This window comes from Bos indicus x Bos taurus, chromosome 16 (genome assembly GCF_003369695.1).
Source record: "Bos indicus x Bos taurus breed Angus x Brahman F1 hybrid chromosome 16, Bos_hybrid_MaternalHap_v2.0, whole genome shotgun sequence".
Taxonomy (NCBI): Eukaryota; Metazoa; Chordata; class Mammalia; order Artiodactyla; family Bovidae; genus Bos; species Bos indicus x Bos taurus.
In genome coordinates, this window is record NC_040091.1 from 42,897,754 (window position 1) to 42,913,877 (window position 16,124).

The 16,124-nt window shown below is 43.8% G+C and overlaps 1 protein-coding gene across 7 annotated transcripts in view; it reads right to left on the reverse strand.

The window, feature by feature from the left end:
* Positions 1-6,715: 6,715 nt before the first annotated feature.
* NMNAT1 (nicotinamide nucleotide adenylyltransferase 1) overlaps positions 6,716-16,124 on the reverse strand; it is a 30,375-nt gene continuing 20,966 nt past the window's right edge. For 6 of the 7 annotated variants that reach the window (XM_027564953.1, XM_027564955.1, XM_027564957.1 and 3 more), the window contains 4 exons: positions 14,697-14,867; positions 12,907-13,090; positions 9,710-9,855; positions 6,723-8,936 (listed from right to left, as the gene is read on the reverse strand). In XM_027564953.1, the coding sequence (XP_027420754.1) occupies positions 8,536-8,936; positions 9,710-9,855; positions 12,907-13,090; positions 14,697-14,811 (846 nt within the window). In that variant the 5' untranslated portion in view covers positions 14,812-14,867 and the 3' untranslated portion in view covers positions 6,723-8,535. Of the gene's footprint in view, positions 8,937-9,709; positions 9,856-12,906; positions 13,091-14,696; positions 14,868-16,124 lie in introns of all 7 variants that reach the window. The other variant, XM_027564956.1, reaches the window with a different exon arrangement.

A 16,124-nucleotide genomic window follows, 5' to 3' on the forward strand; every position in this document is an offset into this window, starting at 1 on the left:
ACCCAGCACAGCCAAAAAACTTATTAATTAAAAATGTTACATATAAAAAAAAGTGGCATCTCTGTATTCTCCTGGCCTTTCATCCCTGTTGGTTACCTCACTGTCATGAGTTGGCTGCTGGAACATCCACATTCAAGGTGGGAAAGAAGAGGCAGAGAACCACCTGCCATTGTCCCTTCACCAGATTCCGGTTTACACTCATTGGCCAAAACCATGTCATAGGCTACTTCTAATTGCAAGGGAACCTGGGAAATCTAGTATCTAGTCTTCAGTCTTGACAGTAGAGAAAGGCAAAAGAGGTGGGTGTTGGGGGTATGGGGTAACCTATAACGTTAGCCCTAAATACCATCTCTATAGGCTGGCTCCAAGACTTACCTGTTCTTTTTTTTTCTTTAAAGAAAAAATAATATTTATTTGCAGTATAAACAAAGTTCTGTTGCTGGCTCGGGAGATGTGTGTGTGTGTGTGTGTGTATAGGGTCACAAATTATCCTTCATAAAACCTAAAGCAAAACTGGCCACCCTGTTGGCATACTCTCATTTACACAAATCTGATATGTTTTTCTGGGTTTTTCTTTTTAAAGGTAAAAAAGAGAGAGAGAAAGAGAACCATGTACATAGTATGGAAGCTTTTTGTCAATTTCTCAACCGTGGCAAGAATTTCATCTGCTGCCTTGAAGAATCTCTGAAAACCAGCCCTGTGAGGTAAGATGCAGTTGGGCAGAGTTTCCGCGGCCTCCCTCACATGCTGAGTGCTAGCTCGCTCAGGGACCCTCCCCCGGCCTCACGCAGTCCCACCACCTGGGAAAACGGAGTTTGGAGAAGGAACAAAACTGGAGGAGGGTAATGGAATCTGTGGCTTTGTTCTGTGGACACGGGGCATTTCTTTTTTTTGTTTAATTTTTATTGCTGTAGAGTTGATTTACAGCGTTGTGTTAGTTTTAGGTGTACAGCTTATCTGTCAACTTCTGATCTCTCACATGAGCGCCAGACTCAAGTACATTAATAGCCAACACCTATTGAGTGATTACTATGTGTATTATCATTTATCACAAAATCCTACCTCTCCAATAGTTACTTTATTTATCTCCATTTGAAAAAGACAAAACCTGAGACAAAGAGAGGTTAAGTGACTTACCTAAGGTCATACAGTTGGTGGAAGAGTCTGGTTTCAATCTCAGATAGCTCGACTACCAAGCTCATGTGTCACCTCTCATCACTTAAGGTGCCTCTTGGATATCCTAAAGGTACTCAAATGTAATATATCCAAAGCAGAAAGCATAACATAAAATTATTCCTTGGCTTTCCTCATCTCTATAAATTGTACCACTAGTCACCTGTTAAATCCAAAGCCCGGTAAACACTGGATTTTTCCCTTTTCTACTCACCCATATCCAATCCACCAGCAAATCCTGTTGGTTCTTCCAACCTAACCCAAGCCACCATCATGTCTTGCCTCCTCCCTGGGCTTGTTGCTTCTACTCTTATCCAACCAAACTATTTTCCATTCTGCAGCCAAGAAAGCTTTTCAGAAATATAATTCAGATTTCATTACTCCCAAGATTCAAATGCTTCAGTGTGTAAATATTTGAATCTCTTTAAAAATCTGAGTCACCTTTTCAGAGCAACCTTCTGGTATACAATTACTCTGCATCACAACTCTGCTTATATCCTTTGTAATTATCATAGTCCATAATTATCATTTTTTTTTGCTTTATTTACTGACTACTGTCCTCGCTTCAGCAGCACATATACTAAAATATTTACTGACTACCTTTTTCATTAAAATGTCAAGAGTAGAGACTGTGTTCATATTATTCACCTCTACAGTATCCCCAGTGCCTAGCATGCCTGGCAAGTGATTATTAAATGTTTGTTGAATGAATGGCTATGAACTTTCCAGAGGAAAGATGCTATTTTTATTGAGGAAACCAGGGGCATAAGGCAAGGAAGTGCTTCCCTGGTGGCTCAGACAGTAAAGAATCTGCCTGCAATGCAGGAGACCCAGGTTCGATCCTTGGGTCAGGAAGATCCCCTGGAGAAGGGAATGGCTACCCACTCCAGTATTCTTGCCTGGAGAACTCCATGGACAGAGGAGCCTGGCGGGCTACAGTCCATGGGGTCGCAAAGAGTCAGACATGACTGAGCACCTAACACTTTCACATAGTGACATTCAGTTCAGCCGCTCAGCCGTGTCCGACTCTTTGTGACCCCATGGACTGCAGCACGCCAGGCTTCCCTGTCCATCACCAACTCCTGGAGCTTGCTCAAACTCATGTCGATTGAGTCAGTGATGCCATCCAACCATCTCATCCTCTGTCGTCCCCTTCTCCTCCCGCCTTCAATCTTTCCCAGCATCAGAGTCTTTTCCAGTGAGTCAGTTCTTTGCATCAGGTGGCCAAAGTATTGGAGCTTCAGCTTTAGCATCAGTCCTTCCAATGAATATTCAGGACTGATTTCCTTTAGGATGGACTGGTTTGATTTCGTTGCTGTCCAAGGGACTCTTAAGATTCTTCTCCAACACCACAGTTCAAAAGCATCAATTCTTTGGCATTCAGCGTTCTTTATAGCCCAACTCTCACATTCATGCATGACTACTGGAAAAACCATAGCTTTGACTAGAGGGAATTTTGTTGGCAAAGTAACGTGTCTGCTTTTTAGTATGCTGTCTAGGTTGGTCATAGCTTTTCTTCCATGGAGCGTCTTTTAATTTCATGGCTGCAGTCACCATCCGCAGTGATTTTGGAGTCCAAGAAAATAAAGTCTGTCACTGTTTCCATTGTTTCCCCATCTATTTGCCATGAAGTGATGGGACCAGATGCCATGATCTTAGTTTTCTGAATGTTGAGTTTTAAGTCAACTTTTTCACTCTCCTCTTTCATCAAGAGGCTCTTTAGTTCTTCCTTGATTTCTGCCATAAGGGTTGTGTCGTCTGCATATCTGAGGTTATTGATATTTCTCCCAGCAATCTTGATTCCAACTTGTGCTTCTTCCAGCCCAGTGTTTCTCATGATGTACTCTGCATAGAAGTTAAATAAGCAGGGTGACAATATACAGCCTTGACAAACTCCTTTTCCTATTTGGAACCAGTCTGTTGTTCCATGTCCAGTTCTAACTGTTGCTTCTTGACCTGCATACAGATTCCTCAGGAAGCAGGTGAGGTGGTCTGGTATTCCCATCTTTTTCAGAATTTTCCAGTCTGTTGTGATCCACACAGTCAAAGGCTTTGGTGTAGTCAATAAAGAAGATGTTTTGCTGGAACTCTTTTGCTTTTTCTATGATCCAGCGGATGTTGGCAATTTGATCTCTGGTTCCTCTGCCTTCTCTAAATCCAGCTTGAACATCTGGAAGTTCACGGTTCATATACTGTTGAAGCCTGACTTGCAGGGTTTTGAGCATTACTTTGCTAGCGTGTGAGATGAGTGCAATTGTGCGATAGTATCAACATTGTTTGGCATTGCCTTTCTTTGGGATTGGAATGAAGACTGACCTTTTTCAGTCCTGTGGCCACTGCTGAATTTTCCAAATTGCTGGCACATTGAGTGCATCACTTCCATAGCATCATCTTTTAGGATTTGCAACTTGAATTCCATCACCTCCATTAGCTTTGTTTGTAGTGATGCTTCCTAAGGCCCATAGTGACACTGCATTACTCAGAATGAGGCTATTGATTCTCATGAGTACAAAACATTGATTCCTTTGGTGGAATATGATGGGATGATATCAAGTCCTGGGATTAGATAAACTTTACCACTTTAAGGGCATAGACCTATGAACTCTGACCAGATTTCTGGAGCATGAAACCTATTTAAATTCCAGATAACTAAGGGAACAGGACATGGAGAAATCATATTTCCTTCCTATCCTTAAAATCTTATTGTTCTAAATGTTGGCCTGAAAATGAAATTCACAGGAATAACTAATAATAGTGTCAGCAATTGCGCTGGTTGGTATGGCTCTTGGCCAATTTGGACAAGGACCATCTATTATGGGTAGGGTTGAATGGATGTTGGAGTAGATTGGACATAGATTGGACTTGCCCATGGGAGGAGAAATCTTCTCCTCTACAATTCCAAGATCTTTCTTCCTGACTAGGACCAAAGCTATGTCTGGAAAGGAAAGACAAATGTTACTTGGCCAAATTTGTGCTTTCTTTCCTTCCATTTGATACTGGCAAAGTGAACCATAAAATTAAGAGCCAAGATGCAGTCCTACACTTGTGGACGAGCAGTGCTTTCTCCTAGACAGTGATGAGCGGGAATGATGAGGGGGCATTTGTAGTGGAGGCATTTTTCTGGCATTCGATGGAATCTGATACTGGTCCAGGAAAGAATGGTGCATACAGTAAAGACATAAAGTAAACTTCCCCTCATCTCTACCTCTCCTCCTAACGCAAGGAGGCAGCACCATCAGGGAGCTTGGTCCCATTTGGGGGATAAGACTTAGATACACAGGGGATTTATTATACTTCTTTTTGGCTGTGCTGGGTCTTCGTTGCTGCATGGGCTTTGCTCTAGTTGCAGTGAGTGGGGCCCACTCTAGTTGTGGAGCACGGGCTTCTCACTGAGGTGGCTTCTCTTGTTGCAGAGCAGGGGCTCTAGGTGCATGGGCTTCAGTAGTTGGTGCACATGGGCTCAGTAGTTGTGGCGCATGGGCTTAGCTGCTCCAAGGCATGTGGGATCTTCCCAGACTGGGGATCATACCCATGTTTCCTGCATTAGCAGGAGGGTTCTTTATCACCAGGGCTTCCCTGGTGGCTCAGAGCTTAAAGTGTCTGCCTGCAATGCAGGAGACCTGGGTTCGATCCTTGGATCAGGAAGATCCCCTGGAGAAGGAAATGGCAACCCACTCCAGTATTCTTGCATGGAGAATCCCATGGAGGGAGGAGCCTGGTAGGCTACAATCCATGGGGTTGCAGAGTCAGACACAACTGAGCTACTTCACTTGGGAAGCCCCCATTATACTTTTATCACTAATTCTGTTTGAAAATTTCCCTAACACTTTTAAAACATGTCATTGTTGTCATGTTACCCACTGGTCTGGAAAAACTTGGGCACTTCACTTGATTTGGGAAACACTGTCTGCTGCATTATTGACTGATAAGGCACTTGAGGCAGACATGGATCTGAATCTCAGCACTGAAACCAAGGTGATTTCCTGAGTGGAGTGGGGGGCATTGTCCCAGAGGAGGAGTCCAACAGAGATAGGAATTCCCCACCATGTGCTGGTGCTACTGTAACAGGTCAAAAACTGTATGTGGACCCCACCAAGCTTCCCTCCTTATGAGCCCCACATCCCACCCCACACACTTGACTTCAGTCGGGCTGGCTCCATGAATGGGCTTCTCCATACCTCCTCTCAGGTTGTTCCTCCCATAAGGTTGCTGGAAGTGGCAAAAAATAAACTAGAAACAGGATTCGTCAAGTTTCAGATACATGACAAATAACTTGTAGTATTTATTAGGCTTTCCTGGTGGCTCAGTGGTAAAGCATTTGCCTGCAATGCAGGAGACCCAGGTTCAACACCCCCGGTTGGGAAGATCCCCTGGAGAAGGTCATGGCAACCCACTCCAGTATTCTTGCCTGGAGAACCCCATGGACAGAGGAGCCTGGCGGGCTACAGTTCGTAGGGTTGAAAAGAGTTGGACACGACTGAAGCAACTTAGCAGCAGCAGCAGAATATAAACAAAAAAACAACCACCCCTACCAGCATCAAACAATACACCAGTTCAGCACAATTCCTAAACTAAATTCACATTATAAGAGCCAAACATGAGACATGATAGAGAATAAACAATGGCATTTTCCCCTCTTCCTCAATGAAAGCCACAACAGTTACTAATATTTATTTCCTTGTGAAATTCATTGTCCTAGTTTCACTATCCAAAGAGGAAGCTGTGTCCTTAAAGGAGACCTCGAAACATGCTATTATGCTGTGGCATTAGCAGCATCCTGGTACAGGGACAAAAAGCCAAGCAGCTCCTTCTATGTACAAAGTTGCTGATCCATAAATACCACAACAATAGGACCATTTCACTGTTACCAGGTCTCCTGGGAGGGTCCCTATGAGCCTTACCCAGCCGGCCCTGAGGTCAATACGCTCAGCAGACTATGGGCACATCTAGGTGAAAAGGCTTCATAGTAGAAAAGAAGTTTCTAGCACTGGAATCTTCCTGCAGTTCAGACATACTTCAGATAAACTTGTGTAGTTTTCCAGAAGAAATCAAAATTAAATTTTGATAACTTCATTGACTTCTAGCAATAGTTCTATTGCTATTTTTCAGTATTGCTCCAACTTTTAAACTCCAAAAAGCTGAGGAGCAGGGGAACGGACCTCATTTCTATGATCTGAGGTTATGACCTTTCATTCATTCAGCAGGTTAAGAGACTGAAACCACTGAGTGCCAAGCTTTGTACTCTTCTCTGTCTTTGAGAAATAGATCCATTGACTTCAGTAAAAATAAGCCAGGAATGGGGACTTCCATGGTAGTCCAGTGGTTAAGAATCTGCCTTCCAATGCAGAGGACACAGGTTCAATCCCTGGTTGGGGAACTAAGATCCCACATGCTACAGGGCAACTAAGCAGGTGAGCTGTCACTACTGACCCTGGCGGGCTCAGCTAGAAAGAAGTCTGCATGCTACAATGAAAGATCCCATATGCTGCAACCAAGATCTGACACAGCCATAAATAAGTAAAAATTAAAAGAGGCCAAGAGCCACAGAATTTACATTTGCCAACTTTATTTCCTTTTTAAAACTGTGGCTTCAGATAAGACTATTCAACTGCACAGATGTGTTTTTTTTTCCTTCTGCAGAGATATAAATCCTTCATCCAGAGTAGTGTAGTATGAAATTGTTAGGTAGGTAGAATGGGGAAAAGGAGTCCAAAATGGCGGTGGCTAAAAGACAAGGAAGGTCCGAGGACCAGAGTGAAGACTTCAGGCAGAACAAACAGCACTCCTGGCTAAGCCCAATTTGCATAGGGCAGGCCCAGGTGGAGGAAAAAAATATATAAAAGGAGGAACCAAAGCTCTTTCTCTCTCTCTCCCGTGTGCGTGCGCTCTTTAGGTATGTAAAGGTAAATTATTCTACTTTCTTTAGAAAGTTAACTTCAGTCCTGTTTCTATCACAGAATGATTTTCATGAACCATAAAACTACTCTAAAAAAAGCTATTTCTGGTGTTTGTGCTTTACTAATGGGTAAAACTGCCACAGAATTTTAATCAGTAGCAAATCATATAATAAGTTTGTCTTTTTAACATAATGTTATGACTTCAATTATTATTTGAGTTTTCTACTTTGGTTAAAGTTCATACAAAAGAACAAGAAACAAAGCATACAAAACAGACTCTTTTTCTGCTTAAACTCACAAGTGGTAGGTTCACAGGGACTGGAACAGAAACTGCAAGGGTCTTTCAAAACTCAAGAGTTTTAGATTGAGACTGTGGCACTTTCTTGCACAAACCATTCACAGGGCCTCAAAGCTCTGAGCTAAAGGAACTGCTGGGCTGACTCAGTGTGGTATTTCTCATGTCCCTTCATTGTTTGCTTATTAAGCTATGAGTAAAGGCTAAGAGGATTCACACTTCATAAAATCCTTGAATGAGAATCCGTGCATAACACATGGAGGGCAGAGGCTCCCTATCTGTCATGGGCATCAGTGTACCTTTCTAAACGCTCTAGGGCTTGGACCCCTCTTCCTACCTCCAAAAGTGATGTTGCAGGCAACATGCCTTAGCAAAGCTTCACTGGCCTTCTGAGACGTGTCAGAGAGAACGAACTACTGGTGTTAAGTGTCTTCCAGATCACTCACAGCTTGTATTCTGCACAGCTGGAGACAGCTGATGCCTTTTACAAGATCATTATTTTAAAAATTGTTTGGCCACCTTGGGTGAGGGGGCGCCAAGAAATAGGCATGCATAAAATGTTCATTCCTTTCATAACTTAAGTCAGGATCTTAAGTGGACTCTTAATTTTCTTCTCTTTTTTTTTCACTACACAGCATGTGGGATGTTAGTTCCCAATCAGGGATTAAGGCCAGGCCCTTGGCAGTGAGAATGCAGAGTCCTAACCACTAGACCACCAGGAAATTCCTAGACTTCACTTTTCGCACTTCACTTCTCTTTATGTGGTAAAGTCAGGATGCTCTTTTTGAATTGTTTTTGTACTTAAGTTTGATGGAATGTTCCTCTGGTTTTAGTGCTGCTAATCTCTTGTTTTAAAGATAAAGGAATTTGTGGACTTCCCTGGTAGTCCACTGGTTAAGACTCTGTGCTCCCACTGCATGGGTTCGATCCCTGTTTGGGGAACTGAGATCCCGCATGCTGCATGGCATAGCCAAACTAAAAACAACGTATTGAAAACATTCATCTTAGCAACTTCTAGTAAAAAGATAAACCTAACTTTAATTTACTACTGATTTTACCAAACTGTTAAACTTTATTAAAGAGGATAACCATTTCTTCCCCTAGTTACTAACACCCACATGGTTTCAAATTCCCAAAAAAGAAGTCTAAAATACCATGCTGTAGAATTTCTTATGCCTTAACTTCTGTAGTGTTTCTCTGCAAAGGAGCCAGGACCACTCCAACATTCCTCTCCTCACTCTCAGAGCTATACAGATTATGCTTTTCAATATATTCTTCGACAAGATCGGGTACCAAGTAGCGAATGCTCTGGCCCCGTCTGAGGGCTCGCCGGATCTTCGTGGAGGAGATGTCATTGGTGATCCATTCGTTCACCAGGTGAATGTTGTTCTGGTGTTTCCACAGCACGTCAGATTCATAGATGAACTTCTGGGCGTCATTCCCAGCCCGAGTAATACATATGAGTCCATAGTCCCCCAGGATTTTGGTGATATCCTCACTCTTCCATAGATTGGGCACACCAAAGGACTCCAAAAAATCTGCTCCACACAGCAGCTTCACCTTTGGCACACCTGGGAAGAAGAGAAAATAGAGCCTCAGGGATTGTTTTTTTAATAGCTCCTGGCATCAGAATGAATGTGTAGGACTTTCCCCGGTGGCCCAGCAGTTAGGAATCCAGCTGCCAATGCAGGGGACATGGGTTCAACCCCTGGTCCAGGAAGATCCCACGTGTGGTGGGGCAGCTAAGCCCATGGGCCACAACTACTGAGCCTGAGCTCTAGAGCTGGTGCTCCACAACAAGAGAAGCCACCTCAATAAGAAGCCCATGCATGGCAACGAACAGTAGCCCCTGTTCACTGCCACTAGAGAGAGCCTTCGTGCAGCAACAAAGATCCAGTGCAGACAAAAAAAAATGTGTATGTCTGTTTTTCTGAGGAATCATAATTTTTATCAGATTCAGCTTTTCCAAAAAGAGATCCAGACCTGAACCTCAAATGTTCAGGTCTACCTACTGCAGGAGAAATAAGCTCAGGGAGCCTTTGACTCTCCTTTTCTCCTATCAAAAAACTAACATGGGGTGGGGAGTTCCCTGGTGGCCTAGTGGTTATCATTTCAGGCTTTCACTGCTGCAGCGTGAGTTCAGTCCCTGTTTGGGGAACTGAGATCCCACAAGTTGTGTGATGTAGCCAAAGGAAGAACAAAAAAAGAAAGAGAAAAGAAAACTAACAAGGGGCATTTTCCAGGCACCCACACATATTGAATATGAAAGCAAATACAAAGGGGGCTTGCCCAGCCCTAGAGTCTTAACAGCCCTCATTGCTAAGTCCTGGGAAAACATACAGACCTTTCGTTTTTGTTTGCTCTAGGGATTTCTTTTCACTAATATCTTGTTTTTGTTCAGCCCACTTTCTCTTCCGTCCAGGCTTTTCCAACACAGGTGAGTTCTGCTGGGGACCACAGATACTGGCCTCCAGCTTCTCTTGATGGTGTCTATAAAACAAAAAAGCAACAGAATATTTATTTCTCTTTCTCACAATGCTCAACTGAAATATCATCCCTGTGGAGAGGCCTAAGAGCCTCTGACACAATGTTAAAGGTTGGGAGCTGTTAAAAACGTGTAACCACAGGTACACACAATGCCCCATTACTCAGAATGGATACCTTCAAGTACACAGTACTGTCAGGTCAGGATGGATGCTGGCCAAGACACAGCAGCCCTGGGCTCTGGCTGTCAAGAATGGAAAGCAACAGGGACTTCCCTGGTGGTCCAGTGGTTAAGAATCCGCCTGCCAGAGCAGGGGACACAGGTTCAATCCCTGAAACTGAACTAAGGGACTAAATCCCACGTGCCACAACTACTGAAGCCTGCATGGTTACAGCCTGTGCTCTGCAACAAGAGAAGGCACTGCAAAGAGAAGCCTGTGCACAGTAACTAGAGAAAGTACTTGTGCAGCAACAAAGACCCAGCACGGTCAAAAATAAACTAAAAAAATAAATTAAAAGAATGGAGAGCAGGGAAACTCCTGGGAGCACAGCAAAAGGTAGCTATTACTATCCTAAGCTGTATGTGTCTGTGTCATAATGACCAGAGTTAACACTGATTATTTATTATGTGTTAACCACTACACCAAATCCACTCCATGAATGATTTGATGAAATCTTCTCAACATCCCATGTCATATTATTATTATCCCCATAATGGAGAGGAAGTACAGGCTTAGAGTTTGTACCCCCAGCTTCTAGTAGAGCCTCTTAGACATAGGAGGTAGTCAAGAACAATCAGATCCAGTAAATGCTTTGGTTACGATAAAGCAACTATAGTACTGCCAGCATTCTATCAGAATTGCTTATTATACCTATCGAGAGAGGAGGACACTGACCAATTTGCCCAAGGTCATTTAGCTTATAGATGGCAGAGCCAGAATCTGAATCCCAGCAGTCTGGCTCCAGAGCCCACACCCTTGACCACTGAGGATTATGGCCTGACTAGGACTTCCCTGGTGGTCCAGTGGCTAAGACTCCACACTCCCAATGCAGGGGACCCAGGTTCAATTCCTGGTCAGGGAACTAGATCCCACATGCCACAACTAAAGATCCCTCATGCTGCAACGAAGATCGAAGATGCCATGCAACTTAACTAAGACCTGGCATAGCCAAATAAATAAATAAAAATAAGTATTTTTTAAAAAGAGTATGGCCTAACCTAGTAATGAAGAATTCAATGCTGAGGATAAGGTCTGAGGGTGTGACAAGTGTCTGAAGCCTAAGCGGAAGGGCCCACAGGCAGGATCTGTATGCAGCTTCACTCTGGCTGGCAGGATGCCCACGGCTTTACAGTGGTACAGTTACCCAGGTAACAGGAGCAACATGTGTGAGAGACAACTGTGGGCCCCTGGTGCCCGTAACCCCCTTCCCTCGGGAATGGCTGAGTTGAATCCGGAATGAACAGGAAGGTTACTCTGGAGCCAAAGAGGGCTGGGTGAGGAGGAGGACACAGGAGCCTGGTTTCTGATGGGAGAACTTCTGGCCAGCGAACAGAAGTCACCCTCTTCTTCCTGCTAAGCTTCTGGGTAAGTCACTGGGCTGATCATTGTTTGCTGGCTGGGTTCAATCCCACCCCGAAATCACTCCCAGAGGTCCTCAGAGGCAGAGAGATTTGGGAGGCTCTGCACCTTGACAGGTTGGCATGGAAGCCAGACCCTATATTCCACTGTCCTGTCCCCCACACTAGGAAACTGGGACAGTTTAATAGCAGCGTTGGTGGCAGCAGAAGCAGGAACAGTTTCCTAAACTTCAGCTGCAGTTAAGGGGACATGATCTTGAAACAAACCACCACTTCCACTCCTCCAGCCCTTTCAACCTAGACCTAAAGTCCCTTTCTGTTTAAAATGCTCAGAGTGGTTCTATTTCCTATCCAAATCGTAATTAATATGGTTAGAACCGGAAGGTTCAAAGAATAGACATTTCTAATAGACATCTCTAAGAACAGACATGAGACAGAAAGGTTTTTCAGAAAGCCCTTGTGTTTTATACTCAAGAGAAGTTGCTTGCTTAGTAGCTCAGTCGTGTCTAACTCTTTGCAACCCCATGGACTGTAGCCCTCCAGGCTCCTCAGTCCATACGATTTCCCAGACAGGGATACTGGAGTGGGTTGCCATTTCCTCCTCCAGGGGTTCTTCCCAACCCAGGGATCAAACCCACACCTCCTGTGTCTCCTGCATTGCAGGCAGATTCCTTACTCACTGAGCCACCAGGGACATGCCACTCAAGAGAACATTAAGTAATAATTAGATGTTACTCACTCTGGGTTCTGAATCCTTAAACTGGAACGGTTTCAGACTCCTGAGCACAGTGATCTGTGACAACCCCCCATATGCTGTCATGGAAGTAGTGTCCAAACCAGGTCTCTGTGATCAAGAATAATGGCCTCTCTTCCTTAAATCACCTGTCTTCATCTTTCTGTACATATATAAAATTTTACTTATTTGTTTATGGCCGTGCTGGGTCTTCACTGCTGTTTGGACTTTCCTTTAGCTGTGGCGAGCAGAGGCTACTCTCAAGCACAGGCTACTCTCTAGCTGCAGTGTGCAGTGGCTTCTCACTGCAGTGGCTTCTCTTGTTGCTGAGCATGAGCTTCACTAAATGTAGCACATGGCCTTAGTAGCTGTGGTGCTTGGGCTTAGTTGCTCCGTGGCACAGGGGAACTTCCCAGACCAGGGAATGAACCCGTGTCTCCTGCACTGGCAGGCAGATTCTTTACCCCTGAGCCACCAGGGAAGCCCAATTATCTGCCTTTGTCTTTTATACTTGAGAAGACTGACCACAGTGCCATCATCTTACAGCTTTACCTTTTTCACCAGGGGCACAGACAGACCAAGTATACTTCCTGTTCTTTTACAGGGATGTACACAGTTAACAAGCATGCAAACATCTCAAAACACAATGAAAGACACAAAGGCTGAATGGTACCCAGGCCTGTTCATGTGCTTCGCAGCCTTGTGATGACCCCACACGGGAACTGCAGGACTTCACCATGGTTACCTTAGCACCTTGGCTGTCTCTGTCCACTCTTTCTGAAGACTTTCCCATGTGTCAACTTCTACCCATTTTGAGTTCTTGGTGGCAAGTTCTGCCATGATAACTCGGTGATAGGCAGAGATGAGTCCTTTCTTCTTATATGCATCACCAACTGGAGAAATTATGCCTTTGATAACTTTATATTTTCCTGGGGTAAAGAATTAGACTTCACGTAAGATGTAACAGATTAGATTTTATGTACAGGAAATAGTATCATCAATATGGTTTCATAGTCACAGATCCCCTCCTCCTTTTTTTTAAACAATGATACAGGTTTATTTATTTATTTTTAATTGTGGTAAAATAGACGTAACATAAAATTTACCATTTAAACCATTTTAAGTGTACAATATTGTGACATGTTATACAACCATCACTACAATCCATCTCCAGAACTCTTTCAACTTCCCCAACTGAAATTTCATACCCATCAAATAGACCACCCATTCATCAGCAGTTTATTAATAAATTTTGATTGATATTGCCAAATTGTCTTATGTGTATGTTAGTTGATCAGTCATGCCCAAAACTGCCTTGTAAAAAGCCTTAATCCATTGAATATCCAAGAGCCCATTCCTTCCCAGCACCTGATATTCGACATTATCAGGTTTTAAAAATTCTTGTCAAGGTGATGGGAAAAATATCACTCTATTATTTTAGTTCCCTGATTATTAGTGAGTTGGCACACTCATCCATCTATCAACACATAGCATGATTATTTCCATAACAAAACAAAATGAATCTGTGTATATGCAGGAGAGAAAAAGTTTTCTTTGACCTTCTTAGGGTCCCTGGCTGGGTGTAAACTGACAAAGAATAGATTGACAGGAGAAAAGCATATGAATTAACTTAATGTAAGATTTATGTGACATGGGAACCTTAATAAGGAAATGAAGAGCCCAAGACACAGTTAAACCTAAGTATTCTTACGCTAGGTTTGATGAAGAGTGAACAGTCATGGGGAAATATGATAGAGCAAAGAGTGCAGGAGATCAAACCAGTCAATCCTAAAGGAAATCAATCCTTAATATTCACTGGAAGGACTGATGATGAAGCTGAAGCTCCAATATTTTGGCCACCTGATGCAAAGAGCTGACTCATTGTAAAAGACCCTGATGCTGGAAAAGACTGAAGGCAGGAGGAGAAGGGGACGACAGAGGACGATATGGTTGGATGGCATCACCAACCCAATGGACACTGAGTTTGAGCAAGCTCTAGGAGACAGTGAAGGCCAAGGAAGCCTGGCGTGCTGTAGTCCATGGGGACACAAAGAGTCAGACAAGACTGAGCGACTGAACAACAACAGAGAATACAAGGTAAGTGTAGAAGCTTGGGGGAATCCAACAAGGCCTGTCTGCTTGGCATTCCTTTGTCTTCATAGATAAGGATGCTCCATTTCTCTGAGTTTAGGGAGGGCATCTGTCGTGTGAATGTTTTACGGTCTGCTTCATAGGCTTCCCTCGTGGCTCAGCTGGTAAAGAACCCGCTTACAATGCGGGATACTTGGGTTTGATCCCTGGGTTGGGAAGATCCCTTGGAGAAGGCAAAGGCTACCCACTCCAGTATCCTGGTCTGGAAAATTCCATGGACTTTCACTTTCAGGGAAGAGGGGTGGAGGGAGGAGGGCAGAGTGACCTTCTTGCTTCTGCTGTTTCATCAAAATCCTCCAGCTTAAAATGTCCAACAGGCCAAGGTGCCACATTTTATGGCAGTGTATCCTGAACCCCATCGTTGCTGCTGGTTACTGTTCCTACCTGTTCCATTCATGTAGTCCTTGGCCAGCTCAAACAGCCGGAGGTGCATGTTGGTGATAGGATTAAAGGACCCACAAGCAAGGAGAACTACTTCTGTCTTCTCTGAGTTCTCCATGCTGAGAATTTGAAGTTGTTGATCTAAATGGAAAACTCTGACACTTCTCTTATTGCCTACAAAGGAAAAAGAAAGTAAGTTCAGTTCAAGTCTTTTGATGTCCTTCCACATACTCATTTCAAGCAAATGGAGGGACTTTCCTGGCGGTCCAGTGATAGACTCTGCACTTCAATGCAGCGTGCTCGGATTCAGTCTCTGGTTGGGGAGCCAAAATCCCACATGCTGCAGTCAAAAAGTAAGAAACAAACAAAAAACATCACTAACAAAAATCCACAAACCAAACAGATGGAAAAAATGTTTGGCTTCAGTGACTACGCTGGGTGAATTGCAAAAATGGCTCCATTTCCCCACCCTTCCTTTAAAATGTGAATTTATAGCTCTTTTCATAAAGGAATGGAATCTTCCACCCTCTGTGACTCGCTTTGGCCCAAATAACGTGGCACATGGGAAAACATGCCCATTCTGATCCTAGGCCTCTGAGGCATTGTGCACACCCATTCTCTTTTGGACTCCTGCCCTTCCATGAAGACAAGCCCAGGCCAGCACGCTGGAGGATGACAGAACCTGCAGGACAGAGACAGTCCTCCCGCTGACAGCCAGCCAATTGCCAGCTGCCTGGCCGAGGCCATCCTAGATCAGTCAAGCCTCAACCTACCCAGAAGCACAAGCAGTCAGGTGAGATCAGCTGAGCCTGGATCAGCTGGCCCACAAGGTGGGCCTAGACTTATGAGCAAAACTGAAAGCTTAATGGTGCTGTGACTGCACTATTGTGGCCATGGTTAGCAGATACAGTGACACTGTGCTGTGTGCCACTATGTCTAGTCGCTCAGTCGTGTCTGACTCTTTGAGACCCTCTGGACTGTGGCCCATCAGGCTCCTCTGTCCATGGAATTCTCCAGGCAAGAAGACTGGAGTGGGTTGCCATTTCCTCCTCCAGGGGATTTTCCCGACCCAGGGATCAAACCTGTGTCTCCTGCACTGTAGGTGGATTCTTTATCTGATAAGCCATTGGGGAAGCCCCACAATGACATTATTATCCATCAAATATAACTCCCCAACAACCCGTCCTTCAAAACTGTACTTTTCCTCTTAGTCAACAAGGTCATAGTATCACTTTCAACTGAATAACAGTTTACAATTGACAAACTCTTCTTGATATTGATTATTCCATTTGATCCTTCCAAAACCCTACTGAAGTAATGCATGCCAACTTATTTTAAAATTTAATTTTTTTTAATTAGGAGGAATTTACCCAAATATGTCTTAAAAATAAACTCACACTTTCTATTATTGCTTTTTTTGATTTTTATTTT